Below are 19,488 nucleotides of genomic sequence, written 5' to 3' on the forward strand. Positions count from 1 at the left end.
CCTCATCAGTCTCATCAGCCTCATCAGCCTCGTCAGCCTCATCAGCCTCATCAGCCTCATCAGCCTCATCTGGCTCATCAGCCTCATCAGTCTCATCAGTCTCATCAGCCTCATCAGTCTCATCAGTCTCATCAGTCTCATCAGCCTCATCAGTCTCATCAGTCGCATCAGTCTCATCAGTCGCATCAGTCTCATCAGCCTCATCAGCCTCGTCAGCCTCATCAGCCTCATCAGCCTCATCAGCCTCATCAGCCTCCATCAGTCTCATCAGCCTCATCAGCCTCATCAGCCTCATCAGCCTCATCAGTCTCATCAACCTCATCAGCCTCATCAGCCTCATCAGCCTCATCAGCCTCATCAGCCTCATTATCCTCATCAGCCTCATCTGGCTCATCAGCCTCATCAGTCTCATCAGTCTCATCAGCCTCATCAGTCTCATCAGTCGCATCAGTCTCATCAGTCTCATCAGTCTCATCAGCCTCATCAGTCTCATCAGTCGCATCAGTCTCATCAGTCGCATCAGTCTCATCAGCCTCATCAGCCTCGTCAGCCTCATCAGCCTCATCAGCCTCATCAGCCTCATCTGGCTCATTTTCTGTAGTTTCTGTCACATTAACGTCTGCTGCGGCGTCACTTGAAGCAGCGGTACAGCTTCAGGGGCAGGCTTACCAAAACACTGAGAGACTGTAGTTTACATTTGCTTTTGTTTCATATCTCTAGCTACTTTAGTGATTCACATTTGCGCAGTGTAGTTGTTCCTAAAGGCGACTCGCAAAACACAGACGGGGAGAATTTATGAACGTACGTGTGATAGTTCTCTCACAAAACGATCATCGTTACGTAACGGTATCCTTGCGTTTTTGGAAGTGGGTATACTGAAATCCTTGACCTTTCCTAGTGGGTGTACTGCGTATACCTGCGTATCACATAGACTACACCACTGGCCGCAGGGGGGACACGCAAAGAAAAAGATGAGACCGACTCAACTTTTGGAGAAACCGAACCCCACGTCACGCTGGGGTGGCCAATCATGTAACCAGAGATCAGACTCATCAGTGTGTCTTAAGCTAACAGGGAACGTTCAATCTCTCAACGTGACATCGTGACTTCGCGTAAACATACACGCCCACTTTCTTAAGCCAAGTGGCGTGTTATCTGGACGCATTTTGAGCTATCCAAGCAGGGCTATATATATGATAGCTCTGCTGAGACGGTAGATGTCAGACCGTCTGACAGACTCAGAGCCCCGTTTGGGTCTCTGGTCTCTGAATGAGACAGAGTTTAGGGAAGTGTCTGAACGCTGCTCTACATCGGAGGTGGAAACCCGAAACTAGACCTACTGCAGAAATACACAGAGCACAAACGGGACACATCTGCCGCAGCGTGCTCACAGCAGAGCGCGTCCTTTATAAACCTGAAGCTGCACAGACCACGGAAGGCGAGCTGCAGCAGTTTGGTGGTCTGTATCGCTGCTCGTCTCTGTTTTTACAGCGAGAGTGGACGCTAAGCGACGCACCGGTCTGCTTCAGAGCTCCGTGTGGCTGAGAGGGCGCCCTAGGATGATCATGTTTAATAAACATGTTTTATTTCGCATGTCGTTCTAATTCTGTTTTTAAAGAGAAGTAGACCTAAGGGCGACACGGCGCCCCCAACACATTGGACGCCCTAGGCAATCGCCTAGTTCGCCTATAGCAATCGCCGGCCCTGTATCCACGTATCCAGCCTATGTCTACGCTGTATACAGCTGACGTAAACATACTGTTTTCTCTGGTTTATTGGCTGTGTCCCAGCTGATAGCCAATCAGCACAGACGTGTCTGTAAACTCGTTGTAATAAAAAGGCAGAGCTGCGCACACAGCAGGGTGTTCAACGCATCCCAGGAAACATCACTGAGAGGGGGAAACGCCAGAGCAGGGGGAACGAGAGGGGGAAACACCAGAGCAGGGGGAACGAGAGGGGGGAACACCAGAGCAGGGGGAATGAGAGGGGAAACACCAGAGCAGGGGGAATGAGAGGGGAAACACCAGAGCAGGGGGAATGAGAGGGGGAAACACCAGAGCAGGGGGAATGAGAGGGGGAAACACCAGAGCAGGGGGAATGAGAGGGGGGACACCAGAGCAGGGGGAATGAGAGGGGGAAACACCAGAGCAGGGGGAATGAGAGGGGGGAACACCAGAGCAGGGGGAATGAGAGGGGGTAACACCAGAGCAGGGGGAATGAGAGGGGGACACCAGAGCAGGGGGAATGAGAGGGGAAACACCAGAGCAGGGGGAATGAGAGGGGGAAACACCAGAGCAGGGGGAACGAGAGGGGAAACACCAGAGCAGGGGGAATGAGAGGGGGGAACACCAGAGCAGGGGGAATGAGAGGGGGAAACACCAGAGCAGGGGGAATGAGAGGGGGAAACGTATCAGAAGATATTCCCTTTTCCAGTAATTGTCTTTTTTCTTCCTTTAATTAAATACATTATTGATTCATTGTCTCTTTTTTTATTTTTTTGGATGTCTTTAAATGTATTTCAGCCTATTTCTTCTATCTAATCTTCTTATTTACTACAGGAAACACAGAACAGATGTTTTTAGTATCTAATCCGGTCAGTCTGCAGACTTTTAACTTGTTTTAATTGGACAAACTGTCTGCTGCTGTCAGCCAATCATCGTCGAGCATTGTGAGAACTCTGGGAGTTAGTTTAGTTAGTTTAAACATTAAAAAAAAGCATTTTCTAAACTACAATCTGAAAAAAAACATGTATATATTTTGATTCAAATATTTAGATATGAAAGAAAAAATATGATGGAAAAGATCAATGTTTCATGAAATATAATCCACTTAAAGCTCCACATGTGCAGAATAATCTCAGGTGTGTGTCTGTGTGTGTGTGTGTGTGTGTGTGTGTGTGTGTGTGTGTGTGTGTCTCCTCTGCTCAGTAATAATTAAATGGAACCTGATCTGGCTGAGATAAAGAGGGGTGCATCTCCATGGCAACAACACCCCAGGCCTGCAAACACACACACAGAGAGACAGACCGACAGACCGACAGACAGACAGACAGACAGACAGACAGACTTGCTGCAGTGCTGTTTCAGAGACTGAGCGAGCGTCTGCGGTCATCATGCACAGGTCGTACCAGCCGATAAAGCCCGTCACCAACCGCTACCTGCAGCAGCGATGGGACATCACCAACTACGAAAACCACCGCAGGAAGGTAGGAGACGCAGAGAAAGGTGGAGGACGGAGGGGGGGGGGTCGGAGGACCGGCCTCCATCAGAGAGCGAGGTCTACAGGGCTGCAACTAATGATTATATTCCTAGTCGGTTAATATGTGCAGTATTGTCTGGATGAGTAGTTTGGTCTCTAAAATGTCAGAAAATGGTGAAAAATGTGGCCAACGGACACTGCTTATACTCTTGCTGTCACTTGCTAAATAACATTTTTTGGTTACACTTTACTTGAAGGTATCTACAAAAGAGTGACTGTCATTAAGTGTCATGTCACTCTTATGTAGATACCTTCAAGTAAAGTGTTACCCTTTTTTTTTTAAGTCCATTAATTTATATTTTCATGTGTTTTTGCAATAAATATCAAAGGTTTTTTTTCAAACGGTAACTCCGTTTCCCCGGTAACACCTGATCTTGTTTGTGTGATGGAAGTGTGTAATGCACTACAGTTCTGTCAGAATATCTGTTCAAACATCTGTCATTTCTTGTATATCAGACTGATGTCATGAAATGGCGTATGTACGGCACGCCAGTCCGTACGCCATTATTGACGTGTTATCAAGACGCATACTCGCTTTGTAGCGTGGTTATCAACGCCGTTTGGCCTTGCGATTGCGTGTGAATTTACGACGTAGCGAGTAGTATGAAAGGGCGAAAGGTTGGGAGGTTGGTCGGGGGGTGGATGGGTCAAACACAGGACTTTCACCCAGGAGACCGGGAATCGGGTCCCGCGTGTCTCGTTTCCTTGTGATGTTTCCTAAACCCAACCGTAGCCTCGCAATAACACGCCACGTGTATATTTACGCTGTGACGTTGCAGATTGGCGTCCGCAATACGGCGTAGACATACACACTGATAGCTCAAAATGCGTCCAGACAACACGCCACTTGGCTTTAGGAAAGTGGCGTGTATGTTTACACGAAGTCATGATGTCACGTTGTGTATATAGTTAATTGTTTGCAGCTGGGAGGAGGTCTCGGGGGAGACCCAGGACTAGGTGGAGGGACGTCCAGCTGGGAGGAGGTCTCGGGGGGGACCCAGGACTAGGTGGAGGGATTATATCTCTAACCTGGCCTGGGAACGCCTCGGGATCCCCCAGTCGGAGCTGGTTAATGTGGATCGGGAAAGGGAAGTTTGGGGTCCCCTGCTGGAGCTGCTACCCCCGCGATAAGCGGATGAAGATGGATGGATGGATGGATGTTTGCATTAAGTGCAAATGTTGGTTACCAACGTCTTTATTAAATGACAGACAGAAGATCTGCTGAGTAACACCTGAAGCTTTCTCTCTCTTGGTTTTTTGACTCACAGAAGATCCTGGTGGAGTCTCTTATTCTGAGTGAGAAGTAGAGTTAATTATTGGGGTCCCGAGGTCCCCCAGACTCAAAGTCCTCAGTTGGACCCTGTGGGCATTTTGTGATGAATAAGTTTATAAAATACACAGTTCAGAGTTCAAATGGGGAGCTGAAGATACGTGAAAAACCTAGAGTGCATCTTATCCGTAGATTGAGAAGTATGTAGTTTTAGACCAAAATATACCCTGTTGTTCCTGTTTACCTGTGTGTTACCTGTGTGTTACCTGTGTGTTACCTGTGTGTTACCTGTGTGTTTACCTGTGTGTTACCTGTGTGTTACCTGTGTGTTTACCTGTGTATTACCTGTGTGTTACCTGTGTGTTACCTGTGCGTTTACCTGTGCGGTTACCTGTGCGGTTTACCTGTGCGGTTTACCTGTGTGTTACCTGTGTGTTACCTGTGTTTACCTGTGTGCTACCTGTGTGTTACCTGTGTGTTTACCTGTGTGTTCACCTGTGTGTTACCTGTGTGTTTACCTGTGTGTTTACCTGTGTGTTACCTGTGTGTTACCTGTGTGTTTACCTGTGTGTTACCAGTGTGTTTACCTGTGTTACCTGTGTGTTACCTGTGTGTTACCTGTGTGCAACCTGTGTGTTACCTGTGTGTTTACCTGTGTGTTACCTGTGTGTTCACCTGTGTGTTCACCTGTGTGTTACCTGTGTGTTACCTGTGTGTTTACCTGTGTGTTACCAGTGTGTTTACCTGTGTGTTACCTGTGTGTTACCTGTGTGTTACCTGTGTGTTTACCTGTGTATTACCTGTGTGTTACCTGTGTGTTTACCTGTGTTCCAGGTTAGCTCTGCTCTGCCAGTAGTGGACAACAAGGGCATGAAGACTCCAGTTCACATCCAGCTCAAACTGAAGAAAATACAGGTTAGTGGAGGCACACACACGCACACACACTCACACACACACACACACACACACACACACACACACACACACACACACACACACACACACACACACGTTATGTATTTACAGGGCTTGTGTGCTTACTGTGTAACTCACTCTAAAGAAAATTCATTTGTATTCACATAAAAGGTTAAAATACATTTGTAAATATTTCGGGAGTCTTAAACTTTCAAATTCAAGTTTACAGTTTGTTCCGATCGCTAAGACAATTTCTTCAATACTTTTAACAACTTTCCTAAACTCTTAACGCACCAACACATCTACAACACACAAGTGACAAAACAGTTCATTTCATGCTCAAAATCACACATTGTAAACTAAACTCAATAATTCACTAACACAATACACTGTGTCTACCAAAAACAATGCAAACATGTCTCAAAATCAAATAATTCTTCCGACACACTAACACATGTTCTCTCCCAACAGGAACATTTAGTCACATAGAACAATGTCATACAGAACACTATCATCACATGGAAATACAGAAACTGCATTATTTCATATGTGTCAGGTCTGCCCTTATACAATAATAATAGACAGTAGTTTCTCTTGAAGCCTCTCTACATTTTTGTTTTGTTGGGTTTAGTAAATGCATTCATATTGTTTCTTTTGCTGCAGAAATTCAATACAAAAGATGAATGACCCACAGGGATTAAAGTATTCCGGCACCGTGCCGGATCTCCGGAAAAAAAAACTAAGAAATTGGGGACTTTCATGCCGTTTCTTATTTTCAAGTCTATTGAATTCACCTACCAATCATATGAGATGAACGCAGCTCTAACTAACTGCAGGGCTGAAGTACTCGGGCCTGGTGCCCGATTTCTGGCGTATGACTATTTTAGAAAAGTCCACATGGGATTTGTTTTGGTGCGCTGGATTTAACCAATCATCGAACTTCCTACCTACCAATGAAACGAGTTCTAGCCAATCAGATGCAAAGTAGGGCGGTTCTTTGCCGAAAAGCGAGAGTGCGGTGTGGTCTCCGTGGTATGGATGCAAAGTTTATCAAACTTGGAGAATGTAGATACAGCTTTAGTTGAGAAAGGAGTTAAAAACAAATGGCGCTGGGCACGAATAGAGGACGAGAGGAGAAGGGTGGAGACGGGAAGCTGTTTAGCGTGTATCTGTGTTTTTTGCCCCCAATGGCTCCTTCCAGGCAGCGCTGACGGGAAGGCACTAGGATTAGGCACTGGTTATGGTTATGGTTATGGTTAGGGTTATGGTTAGTGCGACCGTTGTGACTGCTCCTTCCATGACCGACCATGATACAAACAATACGTGTGTGCGCGTTCATAGCGGAACACGATTGGTTATTAACGATGGCCGCTGTGTAAAAGCCATCTGAAGCCCAAACTGCCTTGACGAAGCTGTCTGTTTGGAATCAGCACGGCAGGTATTTAAACATCACGGCCTTGTCCCAGCGTTTAGACGTCTAGCTATATGAAAAGCTAAACAATGCGACGTTTTTTAATAAATGTACATGAAGCAACAAAAAAAAATTGTCATAGCGATCGGAAAAAACTGTAATACTGTAAATACATTTCTTAAGTTAGCTCAAATTAGTGAGTTTTTACAGATGTAAATATCGTTTATCAAAAAACAAAACAAATATTTCATGTCAGATTAAAGCTACAAACTGTATTTTAATAGAAAATTACTGTTTGTACAAAAAAGTTATTTTCTGTTATTTATCAGTTTTTCCGGTGCCCCAGCTGCCGAAATATTACTATTTTTTTTTTACACTTTCTTTCACAGAAAACCTGCTGAAACTAATCTGTGCGAGTTAAATGTCAACCAGCCCTAACAATGTGGACGTTGAAGCCTTTTTAAAGTTGAACATGTTGCCCTTAAACTGTCAGTCAGCGTTGGTTCACACCAGAGCAGTCAGTACTGGAGGTTCAGGGTCCTGTTTCAACGATCTGAGGTCGCGGCGTGAAGCGCCTGGTGCAGGTGTGTTTAGGGCGTCCTAATCCACTTTTGCTAGTTTGACGGTGGAAAAAAGGGTCCGTGTGCCGGGGTCATGGTTCTAAAGGGTTGACCTTAGTGTCTTCATTAATCAGAGGTGTGTTTTGGGCGTAACATGCAATCAACCAATCAGAGATCATCTCCCATTCCCTTTAAAAGCCAGGCGCGTTTGGACCTTGGAGCATTGCTGTTATGATGGAGGATTTGCACTGTAATATTGTTATTTGTAATCTTCTGCATGTGTGTGTGCTGCTGCTGTGTGTGTGTGTGTGTGTGTGTGTGTGTGTGTGTGCTGCTGTGCGTCCCTGTGTGTGTAACAAGCATAGTGTGCACGTGCTGTGCACGAGTCTAGGAGCATTTTACTAATGCTCTGTTAAAATAACAATGAGATGCTGCGTTATTGACTTTAAACCAGCTTTTTGTTGGTCAATGGTGCCATCACTTCCCACCTCCCTGTAAGACCAGCACGCCCAGAATGCACCTGAACACACCTCCCTGTAAGACCAGCACGCCCAGAATGCACCTGAACACACCTCCCTGTAAGACCAGCACGCCCAGAATGCACCTGAACACACCTCCCTGTAAGACCAGCACGTCCAGAATGCACCTGAACACACCTCCCTGTAAGACCAGCACGCCCAGAATGCACCTGAACACACCTCCCTGTAAGACCAGCACGTCCAGAATGCACCTAAACACACCTCCCTGTAAGACCAGCACGCCCATGGGCCACAGATGGGCGAAGGTGCATTTGTTATTTAAACGGAAAACTGACAACTGCGTCGGTCTTAAACTAGCAAAGACCCTTGTGTCAGGCTTTGCGTCGCGCCAGGTGCTAGATAGGACCCTTAGTCTGTGTTTTCACTCTTGGTTTCTGTGATTCAGCTGCAAGACGAGCGGCTGGCCATCATCGACCGAGACAACCGCCTCCTGGCCTCCAAACTGGCCGACATCGTTTGCTCTCGCGGTTGGGTGGACCATCTCAACCACTACGAAAAGAGGAGGTGAGAGCCTGCTGGCACATCAAACACACAAAACACCCAGAGGACAGTTTTTTACAATCACTTTGCTACTAATTTCAGAACCTTGACGTCATTTTTCAAAACTCACAACGACCATCACTTGTAACAGACTGTCCAATGTTCAAAACATTACATCATTCATTCATATCTTTAAATACATCTTGCACAATCATTGGTTCAAAAAACTAATATATTGTGAAATACCATTGAAATGTTACTTTAGATCAGCCACACACAAGCTACCCGTAGTTTCTCTGGGTCATCATTGGTACCATCATTAAATATTGTCGTACAAAATAGGTGATACATGTTTCATTATGGTACTAGATGTAAATACATCCCTGTAAAAGTACTGCAGTAGTAGAGAGAATACTACAGGCACAGTGGAGTCATTGAACAAAACCTGAAATGTATTGATGAAAAACAATACAGTACGATCACAACATAGGTTTATTTGAATCAAAGCAAAATAATTAGCTACGAAATAGAAAAGAAAAGACAGTAGTACTGTAAAACATCAAATGCAGTGTTCCTCAACTTGCTTGTACTTCACAGTAAAAAGCAAAACAAAGAAGTGATTACTGTACTTCTACATATTCATCAACTCTCTTGTGGATTTGGCTGCAGGTTCTCATCTACATTGCAATTAGCCAAACCTTAGGGCATGGCAAACAATGTGGTACAAGTATATATGTATATGTATATGTATATATATAAAGTATATATCTCAATCATCAGTAACGGGTTGGCAGAATTGGACAAACAATTCCAGGGCCTGCATGCATACAGTGCAGTACTGTCAATACTGTAAATAGTCTCAAAGGGGGTACATTGGACCATAGAAACAGTGTCTGATAAACAGTAGTACATTACAATAAAGGTAGTACATGGGACCATAGAAACAGTGTTTGGTAAACAGTAGTACATTACAATAAAGGTAGTACATGGGACCATAGAAACAGTGTCTGGTAAACAGTAGTACATTACAGTAGTAGTACATGGGACCATAGAAACAGTGTTTGATAAACAGTAGTACATTACAATAAAGGTAGTACATGTGACCATAGAAACAGTGTCTGGTAAACAGTAGTACATTACAGTAAAGGTCGTACATGGGACCATAGTAACAGTGTCTGGTAAACAGTAGTACATTACAGTAAAGGTCGTACATGGGACAATAGTAACAGTGTCTGGTAAACAGTAGTACATTACAGTAAAGGTCGTACATGGGACAATAGTAACAGTGTCTGGTAAACAGTAGTACATTACAGTAAAGGTAGTACATGGGACCATAGTAACAGTGTCTGATAAACAGTAGTACATTACAGTAAAGAACGATGATGGAATATTACATCCATAGATAATGTATTCTGATTGGTTCATGCTCCACACTAACGGGTGACAATGAATCTTGTTATCTTGAAACTTTCATGATCTAAACATGGAATATTGTTTGTCTGTTTCCATACGACTATTACTATATATATACTATACAACAGTTACTCATCATTTTGTGTAGTTGTATCGATTGATAGTTACTGAAAGGCAACTGGACTGGTTAGACACTTGTCCTTGTAGTCAAGTATTGCTTTCAAGTACTTTATACAAGACCGCTCACATGAGGCCAAATGTGAGCGGTCTTAAAACACTGGTCTCCTTAAGTTATACTCCCAAGGACACCTGTTTCCTGGTGAAAGTCTTGTGTTTTCTCCTTAACTTCTTCAGGACATGAACACCTGTTTCCTGGGTGAAAGTCTTGTGTTTTCTCCTTAACTTCTTCCAGGACATGAACACCTGTTTCCTGGTGAAAGTCTTGTGTTTTCTCCTTAACTTCTTCAGGACATGAACACCTGTTTCCTGGTGAAAGTCTTGTGTTTTCTCCTTAACTTCTTCAGGACATGAACACCTGTTTCCTGGTGAAAGTCTTGTGTTTTCTCCTTAACTTCTCCAAGACATGAACACCTGTTTCCTGGTGAAAGTCTTGTGTTTTCTCCTTAACTTCTTCAGGACATGAACACCTGTTTCCTGGGTGAAAGTCTTGTGTTTTCTCCTTAACTTCTTCAGGACATGAACACCTGTTTCCTGGTGAAAGTCTTGTGTTTTCTCCTTAACTTCTTCAGGACATGAACACCTGTTTCCTGGGTGAAAGTCTTGTGTTTTCTCCTTAACTTCTCCAGGACATGAACACCTGTTTCCTGGTGAAAGTCTTGTGTTTTCTCCTTAACTTCTCCAGGACATGAACACCTGTTTCCTGGTGAAAGTCTTGTGTTTTCTCCTTAACTTCTTCAGGACATGAACACCTGTTTCCTGGTGAAAGTCTTGTGTTTTCTCCTTAACTTCTTCAGGACATGAACACCTGTTTCCTGGGTGAAAGTCTTGTGTTTCCTCCTTAACTTATTCAGGACATGAACTCCTGTTTCCTGGGTGAAAGTCTTGTGTTTCCTCCTTAACTTCTTCAGGACATGAACACCTGTTTCCTGGGTGAAGGTCTTGTGTTTTCTCCTTAACTTCTCCAGGACATGAACACCTGTTTCCTGGTGAAAGTCTTGTGTTTTCTCCTTAACTTCTTCCAGGACATGAACACCTGTTTCCTGGTGAAAGTCTTGTGTTTTCTCCTTAACTTCTTCAGGACATGAACACCTGTTTCCTGGTGAAAGTCTTGTGTTTTCTCCTTAACTTCTTCAGGACATGAACACCTGTTTCCTGGTGAAAGTCTTGTGTTTTCTCCTTAACTTCTTCAGGACATGAACACCTGTTTCCTGGTGAAAGTCTTGTGTTTTCTCCTTAACTTCTTCAGGACATGAACACCTGTTTCCTGGGTGAAAGTCTTGTGTTTTCTCCTTAACTTCTTCCAGGACACAGACACATCTGAAGTTAATTCAGTGATTGAAAGCGTTTTCTCTGCCGTCACGCGCCAACCTTGGTGGAGTTTTCTCCCCGTCCGCCCACAGAGCTCTCTAACGTGGCTGCGGCGATGCCCGAGCGCCTCGTTGGACCTTTAAATAATTGATGTGACCGGTCGTGCTCCGTTACGCTGTTGAATTATTGATCTGGATGTATGCTGGTGGTGACAGACAGTGGTATTTATTCGCCCTCACACCGAGCTGCAACTTCTTTAATCTTGACAGGAGCTATAAAGCTTTTTTTCCGGGACTCGGGAGGGGAGGGGGGGGGGAGACAGGAAGCTACAATAAATCTAAAACAGAGATCCCGATAAAATCCCTCCTGAGCAGTGAAAAAGAAAGTCTTGTCTTGACTATGAAAAAAACACTTCAGTTGTTATTTTGTGTTTTTTTTCATCACTTTTTCTTTTGTTTTTGTTGCTTTGTCTGACGATTTGTCGCTTATATTCCAACATTTTTGTCATTATTTTGAAGTTTTGGGTGTTTTCTCAAACTTTTTTTGGGGGGGGGCTTTCCCCTTTATTGGATAGTGACAGTGGATATACAGTAAAGGGGGAGAGAGAGAGAGAGAGAGAGAGGATGACACGCAGCAAAGGGCCGCAGGTCGGACTCGAACCCGGGCCGCTGGCAAGGACTCAGCCTTGAGGAACCAAACATTTTTGACTTCCAGTGTTTTTTCAAGTTTTTATGGTCGTTTTTGGCGCTTTTTTCAACATTTTTCACACTTTTCCCAACGTTTTGACACTTTCTTTGACATTTTTGTCACTTTTTTTGGTAACACTTTACTTGAAGGTATCTACATAAGAGTGACACGACACTGTCATGACACATGAACCCTAACCCTTTTGTTAAGTGGTCCCCTTGTGCCCGCGCCTCTCGCTGCCATCCCGGGCGTTGCGTTTTAACCCTAACCTAACCCTAACCATAACTTGTTAGCAAGTTACAGAGCAACATGATGATTCATATAAGGAGTCTTTTGTGTTTGTGTCTGGCTACAAAACACATGCATTCTGGGATAGGACAATAATAAACGCACTGGGTTGTTTGCATTTCTTTAAACCAATCCCAATGGTCTTGGGCGGCGCTAAGAATGTCAGTCCTATATTCTTTCTCTTTTAGCCGTTTTTTGGTCTCCAACAACTCCTGAGGGAAATATCTGTCTGTCTGTCTGTCTGTTTCACTGCTAAAAGCTTCACTTTGTTCACCAGAGAAAGAAAATGAAAAGCCTTGAAGCTTATAAATACGCGTCAGGTAGCGATTATGCACACAAAGTGTGAGTTTGTATGCTGTAATTGACTTTTAATACAGACATCATATGAAGGTTTCATCACTGTGAACATTAAATCACCTGGAACGTGTGTCTTCCTCAGTCTGAACGCCTTCAAGAGGCGGGAGGAGCTTCTGCTGATCGGGCGTCAGAATCAGGCCATGCACCAGCGAATCATGTCTCGCCAGTCCGAGTACCGCCGTCAGCATTGGGTGGATGACTGGGAGAGGGCGGAGCAGTTGCGGGACAACATTACCCACTACCCCCGAGGGCTCGCTGACAGACAGGTGAGTTTAAATACGTGACAGCGTTGCTAAAAATGACATAAAAAGACAAACATTATGCATAACAGTTTGACTTTTTTGAGATACATGATGGGTGAAATGTCAGGAAAAGGGGAGCATGCCTATAGTCCCACAGCCCTATGTTCTCACAGCCCAATGGTCCCACAGTCCTATGTTCCCACAGCCCTATGTTCTCACAGCCCAATGGTCCCACAGCCCAATGGTCCCACAGCCCTATGTTCCCACAGCCCTATGTTCCCTCAGCCCTATGTTCCCACAGCCCTATGGTCCCACAGCCCTATGTTTCCCAAAGCCCTATGTTCCCACAGCCCTATGTTCCCACAGCCCATGCCCAGCCCAATGGTCCCACAGCCCTATGTCCCACAGCCCTATGTTCCCACAGCCCTATGTTCCCACAGCCCTATGTTCTCACAGCCCAATGGTCCCACAGCCCAATGGTCCCACAGCCCTATGTTCCCACAGCTCTATGTTCCCACAGCTCTATGTTCCCACAGCTCTATGTTCCCACAGCTCTATGTTCCCACAGCTCTATGTTCCCACAGCCCTATGTTCCCACAGCCCTATGTTCCCACAGCCCTATGTTCCCACAGTCCTATGTTCCCACAGCCCTATGTTCCCACAGCCCTATGTTCCCACAGCCCTATGTTCCCACAGCCCAATGGTCCCCACAGCCCAATGGTCCCACAGCCCTATGTTCCCACAGCCCTATGTTCCCACAGCCCTATGTTCCCACAGTCCCTATGTTCCCACAGTCCTATGGTCCCACAGCCCTATGTTCCCACAGCCCTATGTTCCCAGTCTATGTTCCCACAGCCCTATGTCCCCACAGCCCTATGTTCCCACAGCCCTATGTTCCCACAGCCCTATGTTCCCACAGCCCTGTTCCCACAGCCCTAAGATTTTTTTCAAAATTAGGCCCTATGTTCCCACATTTCCTTTATACCTTTTTCATAAATTGGTATCAGATTCTATCCCCCCTTTCTCCCAATTTGGTAACCAATTACACCCAACCTAGTATCCAGCAGCAATGGAATACAGATGGAATGTCGCTTTTAGCTAAATCTGGTAACTAACCCTAACCCCTAACTATTCCTAACCCTGGGAACATAGGGGCTGTAGGGAACATAGGGCTGTGGGAACATAGGGCTGTGGGACCATAGGGCTGTGGACATAGAGCTGTGGGAACATAGGGCTGAGGGGACATAGGGGCTGTGGGACCAGGACTGTGGGAACATGGGGCTGTGGGAAACATAGGGCTGAGGGAACATAGGGCTGAGGGAACATAGGGCTGTGGGACCATGGGCTGTGGGACCATAGGGCTGTGGGAACATAGGCTGTGGGAACATAGGGCTGTGGGACCATAGGGCTGTGGGAACATAGAGCTGTGGGAACATAGGGCTGAGGGAACATAGGCTGTGGGACCATAGGGCTGTGGGACCATAGGGCTGTGGGAACATAGAGCTGTGGGAACATAGGGCTGAGGGAACATAGGGCTGAGGGAACATAGGGCTGTGGGAACATAGGGCTGTGGGAACATAGGGCTGTGGGAACATAGGACTGTGGGACCATAGGGCTGTGGGAATATTGGGCTGTGGGACCATTGGGCTGTGGGAACATAGGGCTGTGGGAACATAGGACTGTGGGACCATTGGGACTGTGGGAACATAGGACTGTGGGAACATAGGGCTGACCCCAGGAAAAGCATGCTGTCTGAAAAATGGAGCTTGGTAGCATTAAGGATGTGTGATATGTGCGGCGTGTTTGTGTCTGCAGAGGTCGCAAAGGAAGGTGAAGTTTGCAGCTGGTCCCACAGCCCAATGGTCCCACAGCGCTATGGTCCCACAGTCCTATGTTCCTACAGCCCTATGTTCCTACAGCCCTATGTTCCCACAGCCCAATGGTCCCACAGCGCTATGGTCCCACAGCCCTATGTTCCTACAGCCCTATGTTCCTACAGCTCTATGTTCCCACAGCCCAATGGCCCCACAGCCCAATGGTCCCACAGTCCTATGTTCCCACAGCCCTATATTCCCACAGCCCTATGTTCCCACAGCCCAATGGTCACACAGCCCTATGTTCCCACAGCCCTATGTCCCTACAGCTCTATGTTCCCACAGCCCAATGGTCCCACAGCCCAATGGTCCCACAGCCCTATGTTCCCACAGCCCTATGGTCCCACAGCCCTATGTTCCCACAGCCCTATGTTCCCACAGCCCAATGGTCCCACAGCCCTATGTTCCCACAGCCCTATGTTCCTACAGCTCTATGTTCCCACAGCCCTATGTTCCTACAGCCCTACGATTTTTTTCAAAATTAGGCCCTATGTTCCCACATTTCCTTTATACCTTTTTCATAAATTGGTATCAGATTTTATCCCCCTTTCTCCCAATTTGGTAACCAATTACACCCAACCTGTTATCCAGCAGCAATGGAATACAGATGGAATGTCGCTTTTAGCTAAATCTGGTAACTAACCCTAACCCCTAACTATTCCTAACCCTGGGAACATAGGGCTGTGGGAACGTAGGGCTGTGGGAACATAGGGCTGTGGGAACATAGGGCTGTGGGACCATTGGGCTGTGGGACCATTGGGCTGTGAGAACATAGGGCTGTGGGACCATAGGACTGTGGGACCATTGGGCTGTGGGAACATAGGGCTGTGGGACCATAGGACTGTGGGAACATAGGGCTGACCCCAGGAAAAGCATGCTGTCTGAAAATGGAGCTTGGTAGCATTAAGGATGTGTGATATGTGCGACGTGTTTGTGTCTGCAGAGGTCGCAAAGGAAGGTGAAGTTTGCAGCTGGGATGGGCAGCGAGCGGGGGGCGAGCTGCAGCAACAAGGATACCGACAGGACCGACACCGACAGAACCGACACCGACAGGACAGACACCGACAGAGAAACCTGAGACACACACTAAACAAACATTAAATGTGTCCTTACATGATCCTCGGCTTAGTGCTTTAATTTAAAATGACCCTACACTTGTGATGCTCAAACACACACAGATTTCAATTTTGTAAATGTTTTTATTTTTTGTCCTGGGTTGCTTTGCTAGCGTGTTTAACCCTTTGTGTTGTCTTACTGTCGACCATTAATGTGTGGTCCTTTCCGGTCAAACCTTTTTTGGCGCTTTTCCCGACATTTACGTTGCTATTTCTGATGATTTTGTCACTTTCTTTTAACGCTTTCTTTCATTCATGGTCAATAAACCTAATTTAAATGACATTATACCTAATTTTTGAGTTAAAAAAAGCAGAAATTATGAATAATTTTGACTAATAGTTAAGATGAGAGGATGTTGAATGAATCACAGGCTGGTTTATGTCAACGTTTAGTCAGGATGCTGTTTTTAAATGCTATGAAATTGAATAAAACACCCAAAATCCAATAGAAATAATCATTAATTGTTATCTGCGAAGCATGTTGCATGGCTTGCATACAACATGCATGCATACAAGTTATTTTTTAGGCAATTTAGTTATAAGAAACCGATATTTCTGATGTAAAAAACTTTGAAAATGGGTCAAATTTGACCCGAGGAAAACACAAGGGTTAAAAAACCAAATTATTAGCATTGGGAACAGCAACATGTCCCCGCTGGTCAGACTGACTGCTAGAGTTTGGGTTCTGTCAGTATAGATAAGTATAGACAGGAATATACTGCAGTGTAGACAGTGGTATACAGTTGGTTTACAGAAGGTGGTTTAGAGTAATATGAATTAAATATAAATATGTGCAGTGTATTAGCAGTTACCTTATAAGAGCAGAATAAATATGGCTATGTAATATGAACAATGTATGAACAACAGCTCTCCAAGCTAACATTAGTAAGTGTTGACCTATGAAAGCATCAAACCGATCATCAGCATTTGAATCGGACCTTCTTTGATTACCTGGAGGCGGCTGAAGCTCAGACAATAAAGTCCGGACTGATTGATTTAGCCTGGAGACAGATAGAGAATTAACTTAGCGTGGAAACGTTCTGGTTTCTCGTTTTGTTGAGCCTTTACCTTGAATGGTTTGGTGTGTTTTTGTCTCTCTCTGCAAAACTTTAGATGAAGGAGATGAGAGTACGGGGCAGGAGTTTTCTACCCGAAAGTTATTCGAAACAAACATTGTGATTGGGTTTATATGTTGGTCCTAAATGTCTTATATATACAGTTAAGAGAGTTGGGTCTGTTACACCTTTGATTGAATGTGAAAAGACATCTTCCCAATGTGTCTGCTGTCCTCTGTTCTGTCCACTAGGTGGCAGCGACTTCATGTCTCTGCTCTCCTCTGCTCCTCTTCCTCAGCTCTCCTCTGGTAAATACAGCCGAGACGAGGCGAGACGGAGGGAGGGACAGAAGATTAAAGACTGCTCTTACAGTGTTTTCTCAGCTTCATTTGGTTTCTGTTATCAGAATCTCATTTAACTCAGAAGGCTGAGGAAACGGGCTCAAAGTCTCGGGGCCGACACATGCACATCATGTTATCATCAGAGGTGGAAGCAGTACTCTTTACTAGACTAAGATCGTTTACTTTAGTAAAAGTACTAAAGCTTCAGTGCAGAAATAAAAACCTGCATTCAAAAAGTACAAAAGTATCGGCCGCAAAATAAACTTAAAGTACCAAACGTAAATGTACTCATTCTTCAGAATAATCTATTTTAAATGATTGTATTATAATTATTGATGCATTTATGTGTTGATCACTTTAACGTAACATGAAAGTTGGTTTTATACCGGTCTGTGTGCTGCTGCCTCTCCTCTTAATGAAGTGTGTTGCCTTCCCGTCGACCTGCAACTTTTGGTTTTTCTGGGTCCAAAATGTTTTGGTCGTCTTTTTCGACACTTTTGTGGCTTTCCCCGATGTTTTTGTCACTTTTTTCAACGTTTCTCGACTTTATCGGAGCCTTTTGCAGTTTTTGTGGGTTTTTTCCCAAATTTTTAAAGCTTTTCTTTGGGGACATTTGTCACTTTTGTCACTTTTTTGACATTTGTGTCACTGTTTTGACACTTTATTAACATTTTTGTCACTTTTGTTGTAATTTTTGTCACTTTTTAAACATTTGCGTCACTTTTTTTAACGTTCTTTTATCAATTGTTTTTTCTTCAAATGCTATTAAATTGACTAAAACAACCAAAATCAATGAAAGTAGTGAACTGATCATTTATTTAACTTGTGAAGAGCGTTGTAGGGGCGTATTGCTATCTTGAGGCAGTGGGAAGTGATGGCACCATTGACCAACAAAAACCTGGTCTAAAGTCAATAACGCAGCATCTCATTGTTATTTTAACAGAGCATTAGTAAAATGCTCCTAGGCTCGTGCACAGCGCGTGCACACTATGCTTGTTACACACACACACACACACACACACACACACACACACACACACACACACACACACACACACACACACACACAAGATTACAAATACAAATATTACGGTGCAAATCCTCCATCATAACAGCAATGCTCCAAGGTCCAAACGCGCCTGGCTTTTAAAGGGAATGGGAGATGATCTCTGATTGGTTGATTGCATGTTACGCCCAAAACACACCTGCATGGACCCTTTTTTCCACCATCAAACTAGCAAAAGTGGATTTGGACACGCCCTAAACGCACCTGCATCGCCGTGCGCTCAGATCGTTAAAATAGGGCCCATGATGATCTTCGACATCAAACATTTGATGCGAGAAATAATCTGCAACTTCTGAATCTGTCTTCACTTTAGATCGACAACAGTAGGTTTAAAAGATTATTTAGGAGTTTCCGAGAGGCAGTGAGTCAACTTTGTGCAAATGAGGAGCGAGAAACTTGACGCCATGTCTCTCAAAAGTTGCTGCAACGCTACCAGAATGCATTGCAAAGCTGCTTACAGAGACAATGTATGGGAAAGCTGGAAATGCCGCTGGCCTGTGGACACGTACCTGTTATACAAGTTTCTGTTCCATTTAACCGTGCTGCAACCGTGATGCCATTTCTTTCTTGGAACAAAAATAGTTTTTCTAAGCTTTCGCACCGGTAATGAAGACATCAACCAATCCAGGGCATTCTCATAAACGACTTTGTATTATATCGTACAAGAACTTATGCACACCCATTCGTAGGATGGCCTGCTGGTCATGTGATGATCGGTCACAATGACAGTTAAGTTTAGCTGACAAAAGGTGACTTTAAGCCGGGAACAGAGCACCGTGAGCTGCCGTAGGTTTCAGCGGATTTGGATGAAAACACTCCTGGGACATGAACACCCATTTCCTGGGTGAAAGTCTTGTGTTTACCCGGGACATGAACTCCCTGTGGACATATGTATACGTGGAATACATATAACATGCCGGGCACTATTTTTTGTAGCTATATGTGACACACACACACCAGGAAATGGACCCACAAATGCTCGACTCAGGTGAGTAAAGTTAATTGGTTTTATTTAAGCACAGTAAAACTTACAGGTGACAGTGTCCAAGAAAGGATAGCCAACGGGGAAGTCCAAAAACAGGTAATGGTCAAAACAATCAGGGAAGGGAAGGGAAACAGGAACTCAGGA

The 19,488-nt window shown here is 44.8% G+C and overlaps 1 protein-coding gene across 1 annotated transcript; it reads left to right on the plus strand.

The window, feature by feature from the left end:
- The first annotated feature begins 3,112 nt into the window (after positions 1–3,112).
- LOC144521457 (sperm axonemal maintenance protein CFAP97D1) lies at positions 3,113–15,924 on the plus strand. The gene is made up of 5 exons (XM_078256005.1): positions 3,113–3,205; positions 5,363–5,443; positions 8,339–8,457; positions 12,749–12,932; positions 15,726–15,924. Exons 1-5 carry the CDS (start codon positions 3,113–3,115, stop codon positions 15,858–15,860), a joined length of 612 nt encoding a protein of 203 aa, XP_078112131.1. The 3' UTR covers positions 15,861–15,924.
- The last annotated feature ends 3,564 nt before the right edge of the window (positions 15,925–19,488 follow it).

This window comes from Sander vitreus, chromosome 8 (genome assembly GCF_031162955.1).
Source record: "Sander vitreus isolate 19-12246 chromosome 8, sanVit1, whole genome shotgun sequence".
In the NCBI taxonomy this organism is placed as follows: Eukaryota; Metazoa; Chordata; class Actinopteri; order Perciformes; family Percidae; genus Sander; species Sander vitreus.

Coding starts and splice junctions, on each gene's coding strand:
- LOC144521457 (XM_078256005.1), top strand. CDS start 3,113: ATGCACAGGTCGTACCAGCCGATAAAGCCCGTCACCAACCGCTACCTG. Junction 3,206..5,362: donor ACGAAAACCACCGCAGGAAG/GTAGGAGACGCA, acceptor CCTGTGTTCCAG/GTTAGCTCTGCTCTGCCAGT. Junction 12,933..15,725: donor GAGGGCTCGCTGACAGACAG/GTGAGTTTAAAT, acceptor TTGTGTCTGCAG/AGGTCGCAAAGGAAGGTGAA.